The 19,668-nt window shown below is 35.1% G+C and overlaps 1 protein-coding gene across 24 annotated transcripts in view; it reads left to right on the top strand.

Annotated features, from left to right (window-relative positions):
• Window positions 1-19,668, top strand: part of AHI1 (Abelson helper integration site 1) — a 199,003-nt gene that overhangs the window by 21,400 nt on the left and 157,935 nt on the right. For all 24 annotated transcript variants that reach the window (XR_012030072.1, XM_072824443.1, XM_072824495.1 and 21 more), the window contains 5 exons: window positions 6,578-6,797; window positions 7,720-7,912; window positions 10,751-10,846; window positions 15,872-16,057; window positions 17,606-17,758. Coding sequence is in view for 23 of the 24 variants with exons in the window: in XM_072824443.1 (XP_072680544.1) it covers window positions 6,578-6,797; window positions 7,720-7,912; window positions 10,751-10,846; window positions 15,872-16,057; window positions 17,606-17,758 (848 nt within the window). In the remaining variant the exon portion in view is untranslated. The remainder of the gene's footprint in view (window positions 1-6,577; window positions 6,798-7,719; window positions 7,913-10,750; window positions 10,847-15,871; window positions 16,058-17,605; window positions 17,759-19,668) is intronic.

Raw genomic sequence — 19,668 nt, 5'->3', positions numbered from 1 at the left:
CAGATACGAATACATATAGATATATATTGCAGACATTTTCCCACTCTGGGTTTTACTATTACTGAATTCTTTTGAAAAGCAGAATTCTAAAATTTGATAATAGCCCTATTTATCCATTTTTTCCTTTGATGCCAAGTGTTTTCTGTGATGTAAGAAATCTTTCCCAAGTCATGAAGATGTTTTTGTATGTATTATTTCTAAGTTTTTTGTTTTGCATTTCACAATTAGCTCTGCAGTTCATCTGCAGTTGATCCCTGTGTATGATGAGAGAGAGGTAGTAGTTAAAACCCTTTTTTTTCTGCTGTGAATGTGTAATTGATCTAATACCATCTACACAAGAGAGCATCTATTTTTCCGCGGTATGGCAGTGTCACTATTATCAGAAGTAACATGACTATGGGAATGGATCAGTTTCTATTCTGTTACATTAGACTGTTCGTATCAACACAACTATTATTTAATTACTATAGTTTATGATAGATCTCACTATTCAGTTATGTATGTACTCCAACAGTTTTTTCTTCTTAGCATTATCTGGGCTATCCTTTGCCCTCTGCATTTCCATATGAATTTTAAAAGCAGCTTCTCATTTCTCCCTCTTCCTTCCTCAACCCCCACAATTATTTTGATTCAGATTAGGTGAATCAGAAGAGATTCACAATTCAACAAATATCTAGATAGACTTGATATCTTTACAAAGTATGAATTCTTGCCATCCATGAAATTGGTATGCACCTCCATTTATTTACATCTCCAGTTTATCTTGGTAATATTTCAAGTTTCAGATGAATCTGTCCTTAGATTTATTCCTAGGTATTTGATGTTTCTTAAAGCTGTCATAAGTGGCATTGTTTTTTAAATTTTTATTTTGTTTGTTGCTGATAGGTATGTTTGCATACATGCATAAAAATATATGCAAAGAGAAATGGAATTGATTTTTAAAAAATTAACATTGTATCCAGTGTTCTGGCTAAATTTATTTATTACTTCTAAGAGCTCATTGTTTTGAATTTTTACATACACCGTCATATCATCTGTTAATAATGATTGTTTCATTGTGCCTTTTTTTAGTCCTTATATCTTTTCTTTCCTCAAAACACTGGCTAGTACTTCCATTATAGTGTTAAATACCTTGGGGAAAAGCTTCCATTAATTCACTGCATAGTGTAATGTTTGCTGTGGGCTTTTCTGTAAATATCTTTATCAGTTTATGAGTTACTTTGTATTCTAATTGGCTAATGGTTTTTTAAAATCATGAAGAGATACTGAATTTTACTACGTGCTTTTTTTTGTATCTTTCAACTTGGTTATTTAAATTTTCACCATTTTTTTCTATTAATGTAGTTCTTAATATTCAAATGTTTCTATTTGAATATTAAGCTATCTTTGTGTTCCTGGCAGCGATTAGAGGGACCAGCTGCTTGATTATGATGTATTCTCTCTCTCTCTCTCTCTCTCTAAATATATATATATATATATATTTTTTTTTTTAATCTGTTACTGGATTTGATTTGCTGATACTTTGTTTAGGATTTTTTATCTGGGGTCATGAGAGAGAATGATTTGTACTTTTTCTTTCTTGAAATACCCAGAGTTTTTGATATCAAGGTTTTTTGATAATCTTAAAAACAATTGGGAAATTTTTCATCATTCTCAGTTCTGTGGAAACATTTGTATAAACTGGTGTTATTTCTTCCATAAATGTTTGAAAGAATTTACTAATGAAACCTTTTAGGCCAAGATTTCTTTGTGGGAAGAATTTTAAATAAGATTTAGTTTCTATAATAAATATCATTCTTCATATTTTCTGTATCTTCTGTCAGCCTTGAGAGACTGTATTTCTTGAGGAATTTGATCATTTAATCTGCACTTTCAAATTTTGTTTGTCTATAGTATCTTGAAAGCATGTCTCTTATATTGATAATTTGTTTTTTCTCAATTTCTTGACCAGTCTCAGGATTTTCAGTTTCCAAAGAATCAGCCATTGGCTTTGATTTTATCTTTTGTACATTTGTGTACTAATTTGAATATTTTATTTATATTGGTTTCTTCATTTTGTTTTCTTTAATTTGCTGTTTCTAGCTTTGCAAGATAGATTTTATAAGATTTCAGTCTTTATACATATTTAAGACTTGAACTTCTCATCTAAGTACATTAGCTGCATCCCACATTTAATATATCCTATCATTCAATAAAAACATTTTTGAATTTCTGTTTCAATTTGTCCTTTGATCACCCATTTTTAGAAGTATATTGTTTCGTCTCAGCCAGGAGGTCATTCTCTAGTTACCATTTTGTTTTTGTTTCTATCTGCTATTGTTGTCAGAGAACATACTGTGCATGATTTCAATCTCTGAATTTATTGAGGTTTTCTTTATGATCAGTTTATGGTCAATTTGATAAATACTCCATGTGCACGTGAAAAGAATGTGAATTCTGATGTCATTGGGTGCAGTGTCCTGTGTTCATCAGATCAAGTTTATTGTGTCCATCTCATCATCCTGAGTTTTTTGGCCTACTTACTCTATCCATTTGTTGAGACAAGTATTCAGATTTGCACTGTGATTTTGGGTTTTTCTGTTTCTTTTTATTTCCGTTAGATTTTTTAAAATACATATTTTGAAATTATGTTACTGAATAAACTCATGTGTTGGATTGTTATATCTTCCTATTAAATTGACTCTTCCAAGTTGTCTTATTAATCATTTAGGCTGCTATCACAAAATATCATAGACTGGATGGCTTAAACAATAAATAGTTATTTGCACAGTTCTGGACCCCGAAAAGTCCAAGATCAAGGCACGCACAGATTTGGTGTCTGGTGAGGACCTACTTCCTGGTTGTAGACTGATGTCTTTCATTATAACCTCAGAGTAGCTCTTTGGTCTCCCTTTTATAAAGACACTAATCCCATTCATGAGGGCTCTACCCTCATGACCTGATCACCTCCCAAAGGCCCTACCTCTTAGTACTATCGATAACACTGGAAGTTAGGATTTGAATATGAATCTTACGGGACACAAGTATTCAGTGTATAAAAGCAATCATTATACAGTGTTCTTTTTTATCTCTAATAATTTATTTTCCTCAAACTCTACTTGCAGTTTGAGTTTGCATAGTACAGTTTTTCCTATCCTCATTTCTTTGTCATTACCCACAACACATTGCCAGCTAGTGCCAACTTGGTGGAGGAGGGGTAGCCCTCATGTCTTCAGGTTTGGATAGAGCTTGCCATTACTCCATTTCTCACCCATCCTACCCCCCAGCCTTCTTGCCTGTGCCTACTTTGCATCCCATTTGTTTGGAACACAGTGTCTCTGCATTTCCTACCTTTTTTGCCTTCACCTCTTTTCTTTCCCTACCCTAGAACATGGCGGGGGTGGGGGCATCTCAGCCCCCAGCCTGTGAGCTCCTTGGGGGCAGACCCTCAGTAAATGTGAAAAGCAAATCTTATTTGCAATCTTTCTGTGTTCTTATATTTATTATCTCACTGTTTTGTGTATGATTCTCCTGTCTTATATTCCTTTTTCTTCTTGTCTTCTTTTATCATGTTATTTAAAATTTTTTCTTTTTATATTAACTTGTTAATTATACATTCTTTTACAGTTTTTTAATTGTTATCCTCAAGTACATTAAGTTTATTCTTGATTTATTATGGTCTAATACAAATTAATTTCCTAGCAAAACATACTTTCCCAACACTGCCAGAACATTAGAATAGTTTAATTCCATCCGTATTTTGTCAGGTGCATTTCCTGCATCTTTCTCCTGCCTCATGTTTCTTGTCAGGCATTTTAGTACTGCATGTATTTTAAACTTCACAGCTATTATAGTGACTATTTTGTACAGCTGATATTAATATTTTTAAAGATTTTATTTATTCATAAGAGAGGCAGAGGGAGAAGCAGGTTCCCTGTGAGGAGCCTGATGTGGGACTTGATCCCAGGACCCCGGAATCACCCCCTGAGCCAAAGGCAGATGCTCAGGCACTGAGGCACCCAGGTGCTCCAGCTGATATTAATTTATATTCACCCCCAAATTTATTGTTTTGTTAATGAATTTACATTTTTCTTTTTTATATCTGTTTGAAGAGTTCAGTTTAGTATTTCTCCTAGTATGGGCCTGCTAATTCCCTCAGATTTTACTGTGTTAAAATGTCTTTACTTTCACCTTTGAACCCTATTTGCTAGCATAGAATTTTAGGCTACAGGTTGGTTTTGTTTAGTACTTTGGAGAAGTCATACAGCTGTCTTCTGGCTACCATCATATTTCTGTGTCCAGCAGTTATGTTTCATTAATGGGATTGTGACTTTTTTTCCTCTGACTTATCTTTAGATTTTCTTTTTGCTTTTGATGACCGTGTTTTATCACATTATGCTTAAATATAGCTTTGTTAGAATTTACCCTGCTTAGAGTTTACTGGTTGATATCATTTATCAGTTGTGGAAAATTCTTGGCCATTACTTTTTAGATTGTGGCTTCTTTATTATTCCTTTCTCTTTTTCTAGATTATGAATTCACATATGTTCTTTTACCTGTGACTGCATGTTTCTTATGTTTTTTCCCTATATTCTTTTTAAATTTTTTTCCATTATGCTTCAGTTTGGATATTGATACTGATCTTTTTTCTACTTCACTAATCATGTCTGTCCTTGTGTCCAGTATGCTGTTAAACACCTCTATATATTGAGTTATTAATTTCAGATGCTATTTTTTTTTTTAAGTAGGCTCCAGGCACAGCGCTTTTTTTTTAAGTAGCCCTCCAGGCACAGGGCTTGAACTCACAACCCTGAGATCAGACCTGAGCTGAGATAAAAAATCAGATGCTCAGCTGACTGAGTCACCTAGGCACCTCTCAGATCCTGTATTTTTCATTCCCAGAATACCTGTTGGGTGTTTGTTTGTTTGTTTCAATGGATTCCTTCTCTGTAGAGTTTCCATTTTGATACATCTTTTCCTTTTTTTCTTGAACATATTAATAATCATAGTTATTTAAAGTCTTTGTATACTAACTCCAGTCTGAATCATCTGGGGGGTCAGCTTCTATTTGTCAGATTCTATTTTCTGACTTTTCTCCTGGTTGTAAGTCTTGCCTCTTTTATGTCTAGTAACTTTTTATTATATGCTGGATATTGTGTGTGCTAGAGGCTCCAGATGATTTTATCTTCTACTAGAGGAGGTTTCCTCTTTATTCTCTTAGGCAGATAAGATGGAAAGCTGATTTTAATCCATCAGGAATTGAGCTATGTCAGGGCGGGATTATAATTTTAATGAAGACTTTATCTTTGATTTGCCCCATTTGTAGGTTGTGGCCTTCCAGGAGTTTTGAGCTGAGACTCTATCAAGTATTTTTGTCTCCTTAGCCTAAAAGACTGTGGGAGATTCAGTTTTGCCCTTCTGAATTTTTTCAGCCTGGTCCTTTAGCCCTCCTCCAAATTTGGCAAATATCTTGAAGGGGAGACTGGCTATGTATTTGAGGGCCCTGAGGTCTCCAGTGTTGTCACTTCAGCTCCATGTGAACACCAAAATCTCTGCTGACTTCTTTGTTCTCTAGTAGGGGCCCTCTGCTGGGGCCATGCCTGTATTCTCAACCTCTAGTGGTGCCCAGAATTGGTAAGTGACCCCAGATAAAAGTAGCTATAGGTGGAGATTGACCATGCCCTCTGAGGCTTTATTTTGCCTGTTTTGTTTTAGGCCCCTCCCCCTGGTGGGTCATCGTTTCCTAGTGTCACAAGCCTGGGAGATTTCACTACCTCCTAGCCTCTCACATAGCCTCAGAATTCCGTTTTTTTTTTTTTTTTAATTTATTTTTTATTGGTGTTCAATTTACTAACATACAGAATAACCCCCAGAATTCAGTTTTGTGGGGGAATATCAGTTACATGTTTGAAGCTCCTCAATCTCCGATTTGACTGCTGCTGCCCCATCAACCACTAAAAGTTTGCGGGTACCCTTCCTCCCAGTGGTGACCTTTGTAGAGGCCAAACCCTGATCCTCAGCCCACACCCTGAATCAGCAAATGCCCCCAAAGACTAAAACAGCTGCCAGTCCATCAGCTTACCACTGAATGATTCTCCCTCTTGGGAATTTTAGTCTGTCTGCTGTACATTGTCTCTGTATTGGCCTGATGCCTTTAAAAATAGGTTTTTGTAATTCATTTGGCTTTCTCAAGTTGTTACAAAAAGCATTGATCTGCCATATGCTATTACATCCTACGGAGAAGTAGAAATTACAGTTATAAATTAATTGAGTGATGCATATTCCACAGGAAATCCTTAGATAAAAATCACTTTTTTGTTTTTTGGTTCTCATTGTCTTCTTTTTTTGTATTCTTGGTCCTTGTTAGGGAAAAAAAAGATTCGTCACCCTATTTCAGTGCATTAATAAATGATATTTTATTCTTAGAGTGCAGTCTGCTAATGTCTGGCTTTTGCTTTCTTTTCCTTTGAAGTTGCTTTGTTAAAGATAAATAGTCATGGATTTTAAGATTAGATTGTGTGTAAATTCAGTATATACTGTTGAATTTATTGTTGTGGCAACAGTTAATTACAGTGTTCTTTTTCTTCCATGCACTTAGTTTCTGATAATAATGAAGACACTGATGGTGATGGTGTTCATGAAGTAACAAGCCGAGATAGTCCAGTTTATCCCAAATGTTTGCTTGATGATGATCTTGTCCTGGGAGTTTACATTCATCGTACTGATCGACTTAAGTCTGATTTTATGATTTCTCACCCGATGGTAAAAATTCATGTGATTGATGAGAATACTGGTCAGTATGTCAAGAAAGATGATAGGTAATTTTTTTAATTGCACAGCCAACCCTTGAAATTGAAACTGTCTACAGTAGAAGTCCTCTTTTCTGCCCTTGAAAGTCAATGGAAATAAAGCTAAGGATTTGTGTTAGAGAATAATTTACTGGTTATAGGTGTTCATCAACCATTGATACTGATCAGTATGTTTTATAGGAGAGATAGAGAACATCTGTTAATTTAGTGATTCATTTGAAGTAGAGGGGGTTCGAGAGAGCTTCTGCCAAACTTAATGACTAATTTATGGCATTGAACTTGCAGTGTAAATCACTGTGTGTTTGCACTGTACATGCTTTAATTGTCTAGCTTTATATCTTTCTTTTGAAGTTAATGTTATTTGGGCCTCAGATGAAGACAGTGAATCTTTAATTTTTTCTAATATTATTTCTATAGCTGATACATGCTTGAAGCTTATAAATAGGAAGCAGAGTAAAATAAATGATTATACTAGAATCTGAAAAAGTCATTTGCTTGGAAAAATTACAGGGATGAGGAACATGAAGATTATCAAAATTAAGTTGTTCAGTTATCTTAGGGCATACAAAAAATATGGCACAGTTGAAAGCGTTTGCAATTCTATTATGCTCGTTTTCTTTCAATGTGTACTGTACTATTACAAACTCATTTACGATAATGAAGGAGTCTAGCTCTGTATGCTGCACTCTCACTTTAAATTTCTATAATAAGATAATTCTGTGAAACCAATCAGTAGTAAATAAATACAAGATAGTAGGATGCTACCACTTCTACATCTTAAAATTTGTAATTTTCTCAGTGGACAACGAAAATAATTTTTCATTATATATCATGACTATTCATTATTTCTTCACCTTGAACACTATATTTTTTTCTCATCTCAAAATTATCATAAAGAAATGTGTTAATGAAAGTATCTTTTTTTGGACAGTGGACGGCCTGTTTCATCTTACTATGAAAAAGAGAGTGTGGATTACATTCTTCCTATTATGACCCAGCCATATGATTTTAAACAGTTAAAATCAAGACTTCCAGAGTGGGAAGAACAAATTATATTTAATGAAAACTTTCCCTATTTGCTTCGAGATTTTGATGAGAGCCCTAAAGTCATCTTGTTTTTTGAGGTATGAATAGAATAGACCAATTAAAACTAGATTTTGGTTAATAGTTTAATAGCATAAATGTAAACTATTGTTTTTAGTAGTTTAATAATGCAACAAAATAGTGTGAGGACTTAATCTCTAGGATTTAGTGTTTGTAATATGCTATGGAGATATAATTGAGAAATACAGGTAATAGCATATTTGCTGAGTATTTACCATTGTGAGTAATTAGCCGTGTAATTCACTCTGTATTATTTAATTCTGATAGTAATGCCATGACTGTAAACTTAAGTGATGAATCTAATCTATAGCTATACAACCCTCCATTTTTAACCCATTTTACAAAATGTAAACTCATTTATGTATCAGACCCCCTTAGAGTTTATATACAACTGAGAGAAATAAAGGTAAACATACACAGATCATTTGACTAACATAATGTAATATATAACCAAAATGAAGTAGAGCTTCCTAGATAGGGGAGGGTGGATGGAGGGTCAGAGCAATCAGGGAAAATTTTATGAAATAGATGGCCTTTGAGCCGAGTTGTTATTCTAATGTTTTTATGACAAAGGAAATCAAGGTTCAGAATATAAAATTTACTTACCCAAAGTTACTCCAATTTTAAGTGTAGGTAATTTGTAGGTGGTTTGAATCTAAAATACACATTTCTCTACTTTGTGACATCTCTCCCTAAGCAAAGAGAAGTGAAGAAAACCTCAGTTTAAGCAAGATGAGGAATTTTAGCATTGGAAAGGCAGGGGCATGACTAACGCCAAGGATTGATTTTGTGGAATGACTTGTTTTTATGCTCTTTTAACTTTCAGATGATCTGTATATGTTTGTGATACGAATATTCCACCATTACATCTGTGATTATGTTGTATGATTTATACAGAGCTGTGATTTTTTAAAGAGTGATGTAACTTGTTTGTCAAGGAACTTTTTCTTTGTCAGAGAAATTTGGTTATAATGTTCACATTCATTTTAGTAATATTCATAAATTTAAGAAAGATTGTTGGAATATGACATTTTTTTGTTGCTTCTTAAGGTTTTTTTTTGGGGGGGTGGAGTTTTGTTTTTTTAGTTTTAGGAATATAATTTAGTGATTCATCACTTATATATAACATACCCAGTGCTCGCCCCCAACAATTGCCCTGCTTAACATCCATCGCCTTGCTTAGTCCACCCTCCTCCCCTCCAGCAACCCACAGTTTGTTTCCTGTAGTTAAGTCTTTTCTGATTTGCCTCCCTCTGTTTTTATTTTATCTTTTCTTCCCTTCCCCTATGTTCATCTGTTTTGTTTCTTAAATTCCACATGTGACTGAAATCATATGGTATTTGTCTTTCTCTGACTTATTTCACTTAGCATAATACATTGTAGTTCATTCATGTTGCACATGGCAAGATTCCATTCTTTTTGATGGCTCAGTAATATTCCATTGTACTTGTTTGTGTGTGTGTGTTTATACACACATACCATATCTTCTTTATCCATTCATCAGTCAGTGGACATTGGGCTCTTTCCATAATTTGGCTATTATTAATAGTGCTGCTATAAACATTGGGGTGCATGTGCCCCTTTGAATCTGTTTTTGTAGCCTTTAGATAAGTACCTAGTAGTGCAGTTGCTGGGTCATAGGATAGTTCTATTTTTAGAACTTCTAATACTGTTTTCCAGAGTGGCAGTTGCTTCTTAAGTTTTAATATAATCTATTGTCTACACAACTACTTTTGATTTCAGCTTTTAAGGATTTATTGAGGACAACTTGATATCTATAAGAAGTCTTTAAAATCATTATTCCACTTCTAAGTATTTTTACTAAGGGAAAATTTACATGAACACAAAGACGTGTGCAGGAATATTTATTTGAATACTGTAACAGAAAAATTTTAGGGAGACAAATCTCTTCCATCAGAAAAGGTTTGGTTATATAAATAGTGGTTTTTATTAGATTTATGATATTTATAATACCAAAGTATACTAGGCAGACATTAACATGATGAAATACTTATATGTGTATTGACATGAAGAAATATTCACTACATAGTATATGAAAATAGTTTGCAAATTAGCATTGGATTTATAGTAACATACATATATTTAGGAAAGCACAGAAAAAGGTTTAGATGTGGTATAAACCAGATGTTAATGTTGATCATCTATGGATCTGGATTACAAGTTGTTTTTACTTTGTTACATATTTTTATTGTATTGTTAGTATTTTTTCACTGAGCATCTATTGTGTCCGAAGACAGATTTAAGTATATAAAGAAGAGGGATGAATGGAGTATGTATTATTTTTTAAAGCTATCTATAAAGATTTGTTACCTCAGCTGAGCTTTTGAGAAACACCAGTTAGTTCAAAGTTATAGTCTCTGACAAGTATCTAGAATACAGATGGTGTCTGTGGCAGCTTTGTTCCAAATCCATGAGTTTTAACATCCAGATAGGATGGAGATACGAAAGAAATCCTCCTGAGAAACCTAATGACAGCATATATCCAAAGAGAAAATCCCCAACTTCAGGAAGGTGATACAAGGAAGGACTCAGAGATGTGATCACGTGTTTTTTAAAACAATCGTTTGAAGTCTGCTCTCATACATAAAATAAAAGATTAAAGCTTAAGAATTCTAAACCTGATGTATTTGTGCTTCGACTATGTTTGAGGTAATTAATACTTTGTCTTGGATGTGAAATAAATCTTAATAAATGATTTATTAATAAAAGAGAAACTCTATGAAGAAAATACATTTTACATTACAAATTATTTTTTAATTTCAATAATATGTTACTAGAAAATGTTAAATTTTAGGTAGGTAGTATTCTGTGAAATAATTTTTTATACTTATTTACAGATTCTTGATTTCTTAAGCATGGATGAAATTAGGAATAATTCTGAAATTCAAAACCAAGAATGTGGCTTTCGGAAAATTGCCTGGGCATTTCTCAAGGTACGTTTTTCACCCATTTGGGATTCTTTAAAAATAATTTTCATGGCATGCCTGGGTGGCTCGGCAGTTGAGTGTCTGCCTTTGGCTCAGGGCGTGATCCTGGAGTGCCGGGACCAAGTCTCACGTCGGCCTCCCTGCGTGGAGCCTGCTTCTCCCTCTGCCTGTGTCTCTGCCTCTCTCTCTCTCTGTCTCTCATGAATAAATAGGAGAAATCTTAAAAAAAAAATCTTCAAATCTGATTGGCTACATTTTCCCAAGTTGATTTGGTTTCATATAAGGAGTTATGATCTAAGATTGTGGCTGTGAATAATTGTTAATTCAAGCTAAGGTGATACTCAGATTCTTAAGTCTCTATGAGTGTCTAATGTTTGCCAGATACATTATTTGGTTCTGAGTGTGTAGTATTTAAAAAGATACAAGACAACCCTGCCATCATTTATTCAACTTAAAAGATACTTATTTAATTCTTGTGTGTCCCAGCAGTAGTTCGAGTCAGTAAACAAATAAACTCCGTGGCCTTGTAGACTTCATGTTCTCACAAGCAGAGCAGATATAAAACCATTATTATACAATTTATCATTTATTGCAATTTTTGTAAATATTTTGTGGAGGTCAGGGAAAGATTTCCTAAGGAAGGGACATTGAACCTGAGTATTAGCTAGATGGTAGCAGTGGCTAAATAGAGGGTACCACATATTCAAAGACCCTGATGTTGGAAGGAGTGAGATACACTTAGGTAACCAAAAGGCGGGATCCCTGGGTGGCTCAGCGGTTTAGCACCTGCCTTCGGCCCAGGGCGCGATCCTGGAGACCCGGGATCGAGTCCCACGTCGGGCTCCCGGTGCATGGAGCCTGCTTCTCCCTCTGCCTATGTCTCTGCCTCTCTCTCTGTGTGTGTGTGACTATCATAAATAAATAAAAAAAATTAAAAAAAAAAGATAACCAAAAGGCCACTGAGATAGGGGACAGAGACTAAGTGGGGAAATGATGTCTGAAGAGATTGCTGGGTGGACAAGGTCTTGATTATACAAGATCTTTGAAGCCATTATAGAATTCTAAAGAACAATGGGAAGCCATTATAGGATTTTAAACAAAAGGGCAGAATAATCTGACTTAATGTTTTAGAAAGATTACTTTGCTTGGTGGAGAATAAATTAGAGAGGGTATACATATGTATCCTGGAAGGTTAAGGTGGAAAACTTCATAGGAAATGATGGTATAAAGACATGATAAGTTGATTTTTACAAATAGAGAAATTTTAATTTTATAATTCTTTTATTTCTGGTATCTTTTATTTCTGACTTCAAACATAAATGATTTCTAAAATGTCTTGAAATTAAAAAAAAGTCTTGAAATTAATCTATTTTGTATGATTTATAAAACTTCTCCATTTGTGTATCCATCCATTCAATAATATTAAGTGTCTAGGAAATGGCAGGCACTCTGCTAAATACAGAGCTTTCATAGATAAATTAGATGTTGTTCTTATTCTCCAGTTCAGTGTCTATATAAACATGTTACTTACGTGATTATGTGCTATAGAGTAGATGCTATGAAAATCCAGGTAAGGCCCTTAATCCATATTGAGAGGTTAGAGAGAGACTTTAGAAGAGATGCAGTCTGAGGCATATGGATGGCTCAGTCAGTTAAGGGCCTGACCCATGATTTCAGCCCAGGTCATGATCTCAATGTTGTGAGATCCAGCACCCCATGTCAGACTCTGCGCTGAGCATGGAACCTGCTTGGGATTCTCTCTCCCTCGCCCTTTGCCCCTACCTCACTTGCATGTGCTCTTGCTCTCTCTCTAAAAATAAATAAGTCTTTAAAAAAAAAAAAAAAAAGTGCAATCTGACTGCTAAATGGAAGCCAGAGTGACTATGGAAGGAAGTAGTTCTAGAGTGGACTTAGAAATGTCTTCATCCAATGTAGCTTCCAAAATCACCCTTTTGTAACCTGTTATAATTTTTTTATATCCCCTTCATACTGATTTAGAGAAAAAAAAAAGCAAGAGCCAAAAAACCACGCCATTGTGTGGTCTTACTAGAAAGCACTTTTGTTCCTTTTAAAAATACTAAGACTTGCACAGAACTGCAGTAATAACTACAAACTACACTTGGGAAACAATGTCTTACAACATTTTTACCTTTAAGTGTATATAGATTTTTATTTATCCATTTTATGCCATTGGCAGAAATGGCATGTCAGGAATTCTCCCATCTCTGGCCCTCCAAAGGGTAAGTGTTCTGTGTACCTCCTCCACCTTCATTAGGTTGTAAGTTCTTCAAAGGCACCGGTGACTTCTTTTTGACAAATCTGTTAAACATATTTTAGTCCTTACTTTACCAGATCTCTTTGCTTCACTCTCTTGAAACTCTCTTCCATGATTATCACCTGCTCCCAGCATATTAGCAGCACACAGAAAGTGTCCAGTGAATGTCTATTGAGAGAAATAGCAATGTATGGAAACAGTGACTAGGAAAAATCCATCTTTGAAAGTAGCATGAGGGCACCTGGGTGGCTCAGTTGGTTAAGTGGCTATCTTTGCCTCAAGTTAGGATCCCAGAACCCTGGGATCGAGTCCTGTATCAAGCTCTGCACTTAGCAGGGAGCCTACTTCTCCCTCTGCCTCTCCCCTCCACTCCTGCTTTCTCTCCCTCAAGGAAATAAATAAAATCTTTTAGAAAGTAGCATGAATCAAAATAAAATTTAAGCATGTTAATACCTGTACCATTGGTTCCAGGAATGTCCTAGATAATTGTAAAGTTACTGTAGTGGTCCAAATAAACCCCAAAAGACCCTTATCCAAATAATTGAGACATAATTCTCAGCTAGAGACACTTAATTCATTTAGTGCACATATATTACTATTAAGTTATAAAATAATAAAATCTTTTTACACTATATAATTGTAACCATAATGATAGGATCTTGGCCGGATCTTACTCATTTACTCATGCTAAGCATCATACTCGTGTAAACTAGATTGCCCAGTGAGTATGAAAACCTGTAGAAAGTATGATTTAGAAGTTGGGAATAATATCTCCTTAAAATATTACTCCCTCATGATAAACTCTGGGCAGATACGAGTAGGGTTTATGAAGGAAGTCTTGAGGGCTAAATATTCAGTTGCTGAATGCTTCTATTACTCTATTGAAACTGTTCTTTATCCCTGTATATCATAACATCAACTCTCAGCTTATGACCTCCAATTTGACTTAACATCCTTCCCTAGAAGACTAGGGATGAGATGGGCTATATTTTTGCTAGCTCTGTTTATTGATGCCTCATTCCTGAACACACTGTAATCTGGATTTTGTTTCAGCTATAAAAGTGTCTCCAGATAAATCATCAGTGACTCTTAATTTGCCACATTAGTAAGTGAACATTTTTTAGATCTTCTTTTATCCACACCCGTGTGTGTTTAATACATCACTCTCCTGAACCTCTGTTACCTGGATTTTCATGACATCATCTTTTCCTGATTTTCCCTCTACCATTCCTTCACTTTCTTTCATGGTCTTCCTCTTACCTCTTTGATATCAATCGTACTCATGGTTTCAGCTTTATTCTACTTTTCTTAAACCACTTTTCTTGCCTCTACCTTAGATTTCAGATATTTCAACTTAGACAACCTATAAATATCTCACACTTCCCCACTCTGAGCATCCTACCTAAACCCTTTACCCCTTCTCTATCTGCTCCTTCAGTTGATAGCACTGCCATCAGCCCAGTCTCCCATATTTACAGCCTTAGGAGTTGCACTGTTCATTTTAGTAGCCACAAATCATACATGGCTATTTGATTTCAAATTAATTAATTAAAATTAGATATAACTAAAACCTGAGTTCCACAGTTGCACTAGTCACACTTCACATGCCCAGTAACCATAAGTGACTAGTGTATCTTGTTTTGGGAACCATGAGTATAGAACGTTCTCATCATCACAGAATGTTTTTTGGACAGCATTGCCTTAGGATCTTTCCTGAATCTTCCTTTCTTTCCCTTTCCAAGTTGCATCAGTCGGTAACAACTACTGAATATATTCCCTGCCCTCAGCCCCTGCTCTCCTAGGTTGTCACCTTTGTGTTCTGCCTGAACTGCTGCCAAAGTACCCAACTGTCCCCTAATTTGTAGAGGACATAAAGGCTTAACATGCATTTTCTACTTACTGTCATAATCTAATGAAAGAGGACCTATTTTGAGTTGAGATTGTTATTTTTCTCATAAGCATGTCCATTTATTTAGTTTAAATATAACTTGCTTTAATGGGCTTTTTATTGAATAACCTTTTTTCAGAAAGTAGACTGAAATTTTTTTAATGTAATTAATGTTTTGAGTTTATGCTAATCACTCCTTGAAAATGATTTTGACTTTTTAAAAATTAAAACATTAGAATGGTACCATTAAAGGGTCACCTGTGTTGCTCAGTCGATTAAACATCAGACCCTGATTTCAGTTCAGGTCATGATTTCAGGGTCATGAGATTGAGCCCCATGTCAGGCTCTGTGCTAGATGTGGAGCCTGCTTAATATTCCCTATGCCCTCCTGCCCCCCACTTGTGTGCATGCTCCCATTCTCCCCTCCCCCATGCATGCACAGTCTCAAAAAAATTTTTTTAAGTTACCATTAAAAATACTGATACTAAACAAATGGAAGATTTGCTTCTGTGTTCAAATAATGTGCATTTTAACTTTATCACTGTTATCCAAACAAAAGGTATCTTGATTACCTCTGTGCCAAGTAACATCTGGCACATAATACAAATGCTTTACCAACAGCCTGAATTATACAGGCCAGACAGCTATCAGGAAAATATTTAAAAAGTCACTTGTGTTACCTTTTCTCAAAAATGATCTGGAATTGTGTTTAACCAACATTGTCAATGTTCTTTGCTTTATATATTTAAGGAATTTCAGCATGCCATCTTTATCTTTTTAAAATGAGTTTTTTGACTTTGTACTCTTGCTTTATTGGATGTATTTATTTTCAGTGAAAATAACATTTTAATGGGATTCTTATTTTAAGCTTCTTGGAGCCAATGGAAATGTAAACATCAATTCGAAACTTCGTTTGCAGCTGTATTACCCACCTACTAAGCCTCGATTCCAATTAAATGTTGTTGAAGTTTTTGAATGGTGGTCAAAATATCCAAGAAATCGTTATCCATCAACATTGTACGTAACTGTAAGAGGATTGAAAGTTCCAGAATGTGTAAGTTAATAGCACATAGAAATACATGCTCTCTTTTGTTAAAATTAAATGATAGAATTATCCATTTCTAAAAATATAAGGTCTCTAAAATTATTTTAATAGATTTCTAGAATCTAAAAGTACTTTCAAGAATTACATATTAGGGATCCCTGGGTGGCGCAGCGGTTTAGTGCCTGCCTTTGGACCAGGGCGCGATCCTGGAGACCCGGGATCGAATCCCACGTCGGGCTCCCAGTGCATGGAGCCTGCTTCTCCCTCTGCCTATGTCTCTGCCTCTCTCTCTCTCTCTGTGTAACTATCATAAATTTAAAAAAAAAAAAGAATTACATATTAAACCTGATGTATAAAAGATATTTAAATGAACGTTTAAGTACTAAATATAAGTTTCAATGTTAGGAGAATTTTTTTAAAATAATATTGGTATTTAAAAATAAAGGTAAAAGGAAAAAATAAAAATAAAAAAAATAAAGGTAAAAGGGCAGCCCCAGTGGCCCAGCGGTTTAGCGCCACCGTCAGCCTGGGTTGTGATCCTGGAGACCTGGGATCAAGTCCCATGTCAGGTTCCCTGCATGGAGCCTGCTTCTCCCTCTGCCTGTGTCTCTGCTTCTCTCCTCTCCCTCTCTCTGCGCCTCTCATGAATAAATAAAATAAAATCTTTTTAAAAAATTAAATAAAATAAAGGTAAAAGAATGATGTAAAATAGATGTTCACAAATATTTTCTGTAAAGCTCAAGAGTAGTTAATTTTTTAGGCTTTGGAGGACATACAGTTTTTGCAACTACTCAGCTTTGCCTTTGTAGTGAGAACATAGCTACATAGACTTATGTAGGTGATGCTAAACAGATGTGTGTGGATGTGTTCCAATAAAACTTTATTGGCAAAAACAGCAAGCTAGATTTGACTAAGGCATTTGCAGTACCATGATTTGCAGGCACACTCTTCATAATATTATTCAAATAATCAGTAAATAATGTTTCTACTACTGCTTTCCATAGATTTAAAACTATGAATGATTTTAGCAAAGAATTGGTTCTACAGCAAAACTTTTGTTTTGTGTTACTTGCAGTAAGACATTTCAGGACAGTATCCTGTAAGTGATATTATAAGTGTGACCAGATGGTTGGTTTGTATTAATTTGAATGGAGTTAAATCTCTTTTTAAGAAAAGGAAGATTTTAAAACTTTAGGTCTTTATGATATTAGTTTTGTGATATTAAAGCAAGGGATATCACAGTATATCAGAGCTGTGACATAACATCTGGTAAGTATTGATTGGTGAAGAAGCAGAAACAAAGGGGTAGAATTATTAAAACCATTTCATGTGACCATTGGAGTTCTCTTTTTTCCATCCAACTTTTAAGGCTTTTTGGTAATAGAACTGCAATTTAAGCACCTTTCATCTTATTCAGCATGATGTACATAAAAGTAGAATGTTTCTTGGGTTACCTTTCCATGTTGTTTGTTTCAATATTTGAAAAGTCCTATATGCCAGAAAAGAGAAAAGGGTTAACTTGATATTTACATTTTCTCATCTTCTATACACATTTAGATAAAGCCATCTTACCGTTCTGTGGTTGCTGTTCAAGAGGAAAAAGGTAAACCTGTGTATTGTGAACGACACCACGAGACCAATTCAGTAGATGCCGAACCTGGACTAGAAGATTCCAAGGAAGTGGTGAAGTGGAAACGACTACCTGGGCAGGTGAAGTGCTTGATCATTCTCAATTCATTTAGAGATGTCTTTATTTATTTTTAAAGCTCCAACAGTCCTGAGGATAACTAGCTTGCTACTTAAAACTCTCGGATTACCTTTGTTTTGGTTCTTTTTTTTTTTAATTACCTTTGTTTTTAACCACAATCTTGTCTTTCCATTAACTTACTTGATAACTAATAATATACATATCATGTGCATAAAAGCACTATCTTGGGTTCTTTCTTTGGGGACCTGGGTTAGTTTTATCCGTTAGCTGGAGCTGTCAGAAAGGAATACCACAGACTGGGTGGCTTAAATAACATAAGCTTACTTCTTCATAGTTTTGGAGGTTGAAGTCCCAAGGGTAAGTTTACAGGGTTGGTTTACTCTGAGGCCTTTGTCCTTGACTGGCAGATAGCTGCCATCTTGCTGCCTCTTTATGGTCTTTTCTCTGTGCATGTAGATCACCGGTGTCTCTTCCTCTTACAAGGACAGCAGTCTTATTAGATTAGGACCCTACTCTAAAAATAGCTCTTTAAAGATTTTTATCTCCAAATATTGTTGCATTCTGAAGTACTGAAGTTAGGGCTTCAACATTTGAATTTTGAGGGACACAGTTCAATTCATAACAGCAATAAAAAAAAAAAAAAACAGATTCTTGATAATTTAAGAGGTAAATGTCCTAAGAGGGTTTTCTTTTTTTTTACTTGAAATTCAATATATAGTATATCATTAGTTTCAGATGTAGTTTTCAATAATTCAGCTTTGCATAACACCTAGTGCTCATCACTGATGGGTTTTCTTAGTAAAATGGATTTTATTAAAAAAATAGATGGCACAGCGGTTTGGCGCCTGCCTTTGGCCCAGAGCGCGATCCTGGAGACCCGGGATCGAATCCCACGTCGGGCTCCCGGTGCATGGAGCCTGCTTCTCCCTCTGCCTGTGTCTCTGCCTCTTTCTCTCTCTCTCTCTCTGTGTGTGTGACTATCATAAATAAATAAAATTTAAAAAAAAATAGATCTTTTTAATGGATTCATGAGATTTTTTTATAGTCCTCAACTTTTTCCTGAATCACATTTTGATGGAAATACATATATGTATATTTCTACCACAAGTTGAGCAGTGTTTAAGCTTTTACTAATGTTTTCCTTCTGGTTAACTTATTTTGCAGTGGTGAGAAGCATTGCAGATACAGTTTTGCAAACCTCTTACTTATTTCCACAAAAATTAGAGTGGTTCATTTTGTACATCTGAGCCATTGTACATCTGAGCAGTTTATCCAAAATCTTACTTTATCCAAACATTCAGTAGTATAAGAGGGTAAAGTGATATGATTGATTGGGTCCACATCATGGAGTATCTTTAATGGTAGCCTAATACTTCATGTGAGATATGAGAAATAATGGAGAGTCTGAGTAGGAGAGAAGTGTGATAATAGTCGTATTTTAGAACATGTTAATGTTGGCAGTGGCATTTTGGAGATCTTGAGATAGGATACATCAGAATGAGAGAAACTGTCAAGATAGTAGCTATAGTCAGTAGTGAGGTGAAAAGGGTCTGTCTAACCTTGGAATAATTGTGGTAAAAATGAAAAATAAGAGATGAATGCAAGAGAGAGATAGAATGAACAAGCACAATGTAATGACTGGCAAGATAGTAAAGAAGGGGAAAGAAGGTCCCCAATGTGTTCAGGACCTTTATATTAAATGTCCATTGAGTGTCTGTTCTGAGTACAGTGTCAAATCCTGGGCAAACAGAGAAAGTGATAGTGGCATCAGTGATTTTTTAGCTTCGGTGGTGAGGCAGAGTTTTCTGTGTTCCTGCTCTAGGAGCAAGCAGCAGCACATGCTTATAAAACCTAACCTTTCCTTCAATTTTTTCTCATCTTTTTATTTCTCTCTTCTTTGTCTAAATCATCT

This window comes from Canis lupus, chromosome 1, assembly GCF_048164855.1.
Source record: "Canis lupus baileyi chromosome 1, mCanLup2.hap1, whole genome shotgun sequence".
Taxonomy (NCBI): Eukaryota; Metazoa; Chordata; class Mammalia; order Carnivora; family Canidae; genus Canis; species Canis lupus.
The sequence above is the reverse complement of the archived record's forward strand: the minus strand, read 5'-3'. Positions and strand labels throughout refer to the sequence as shown.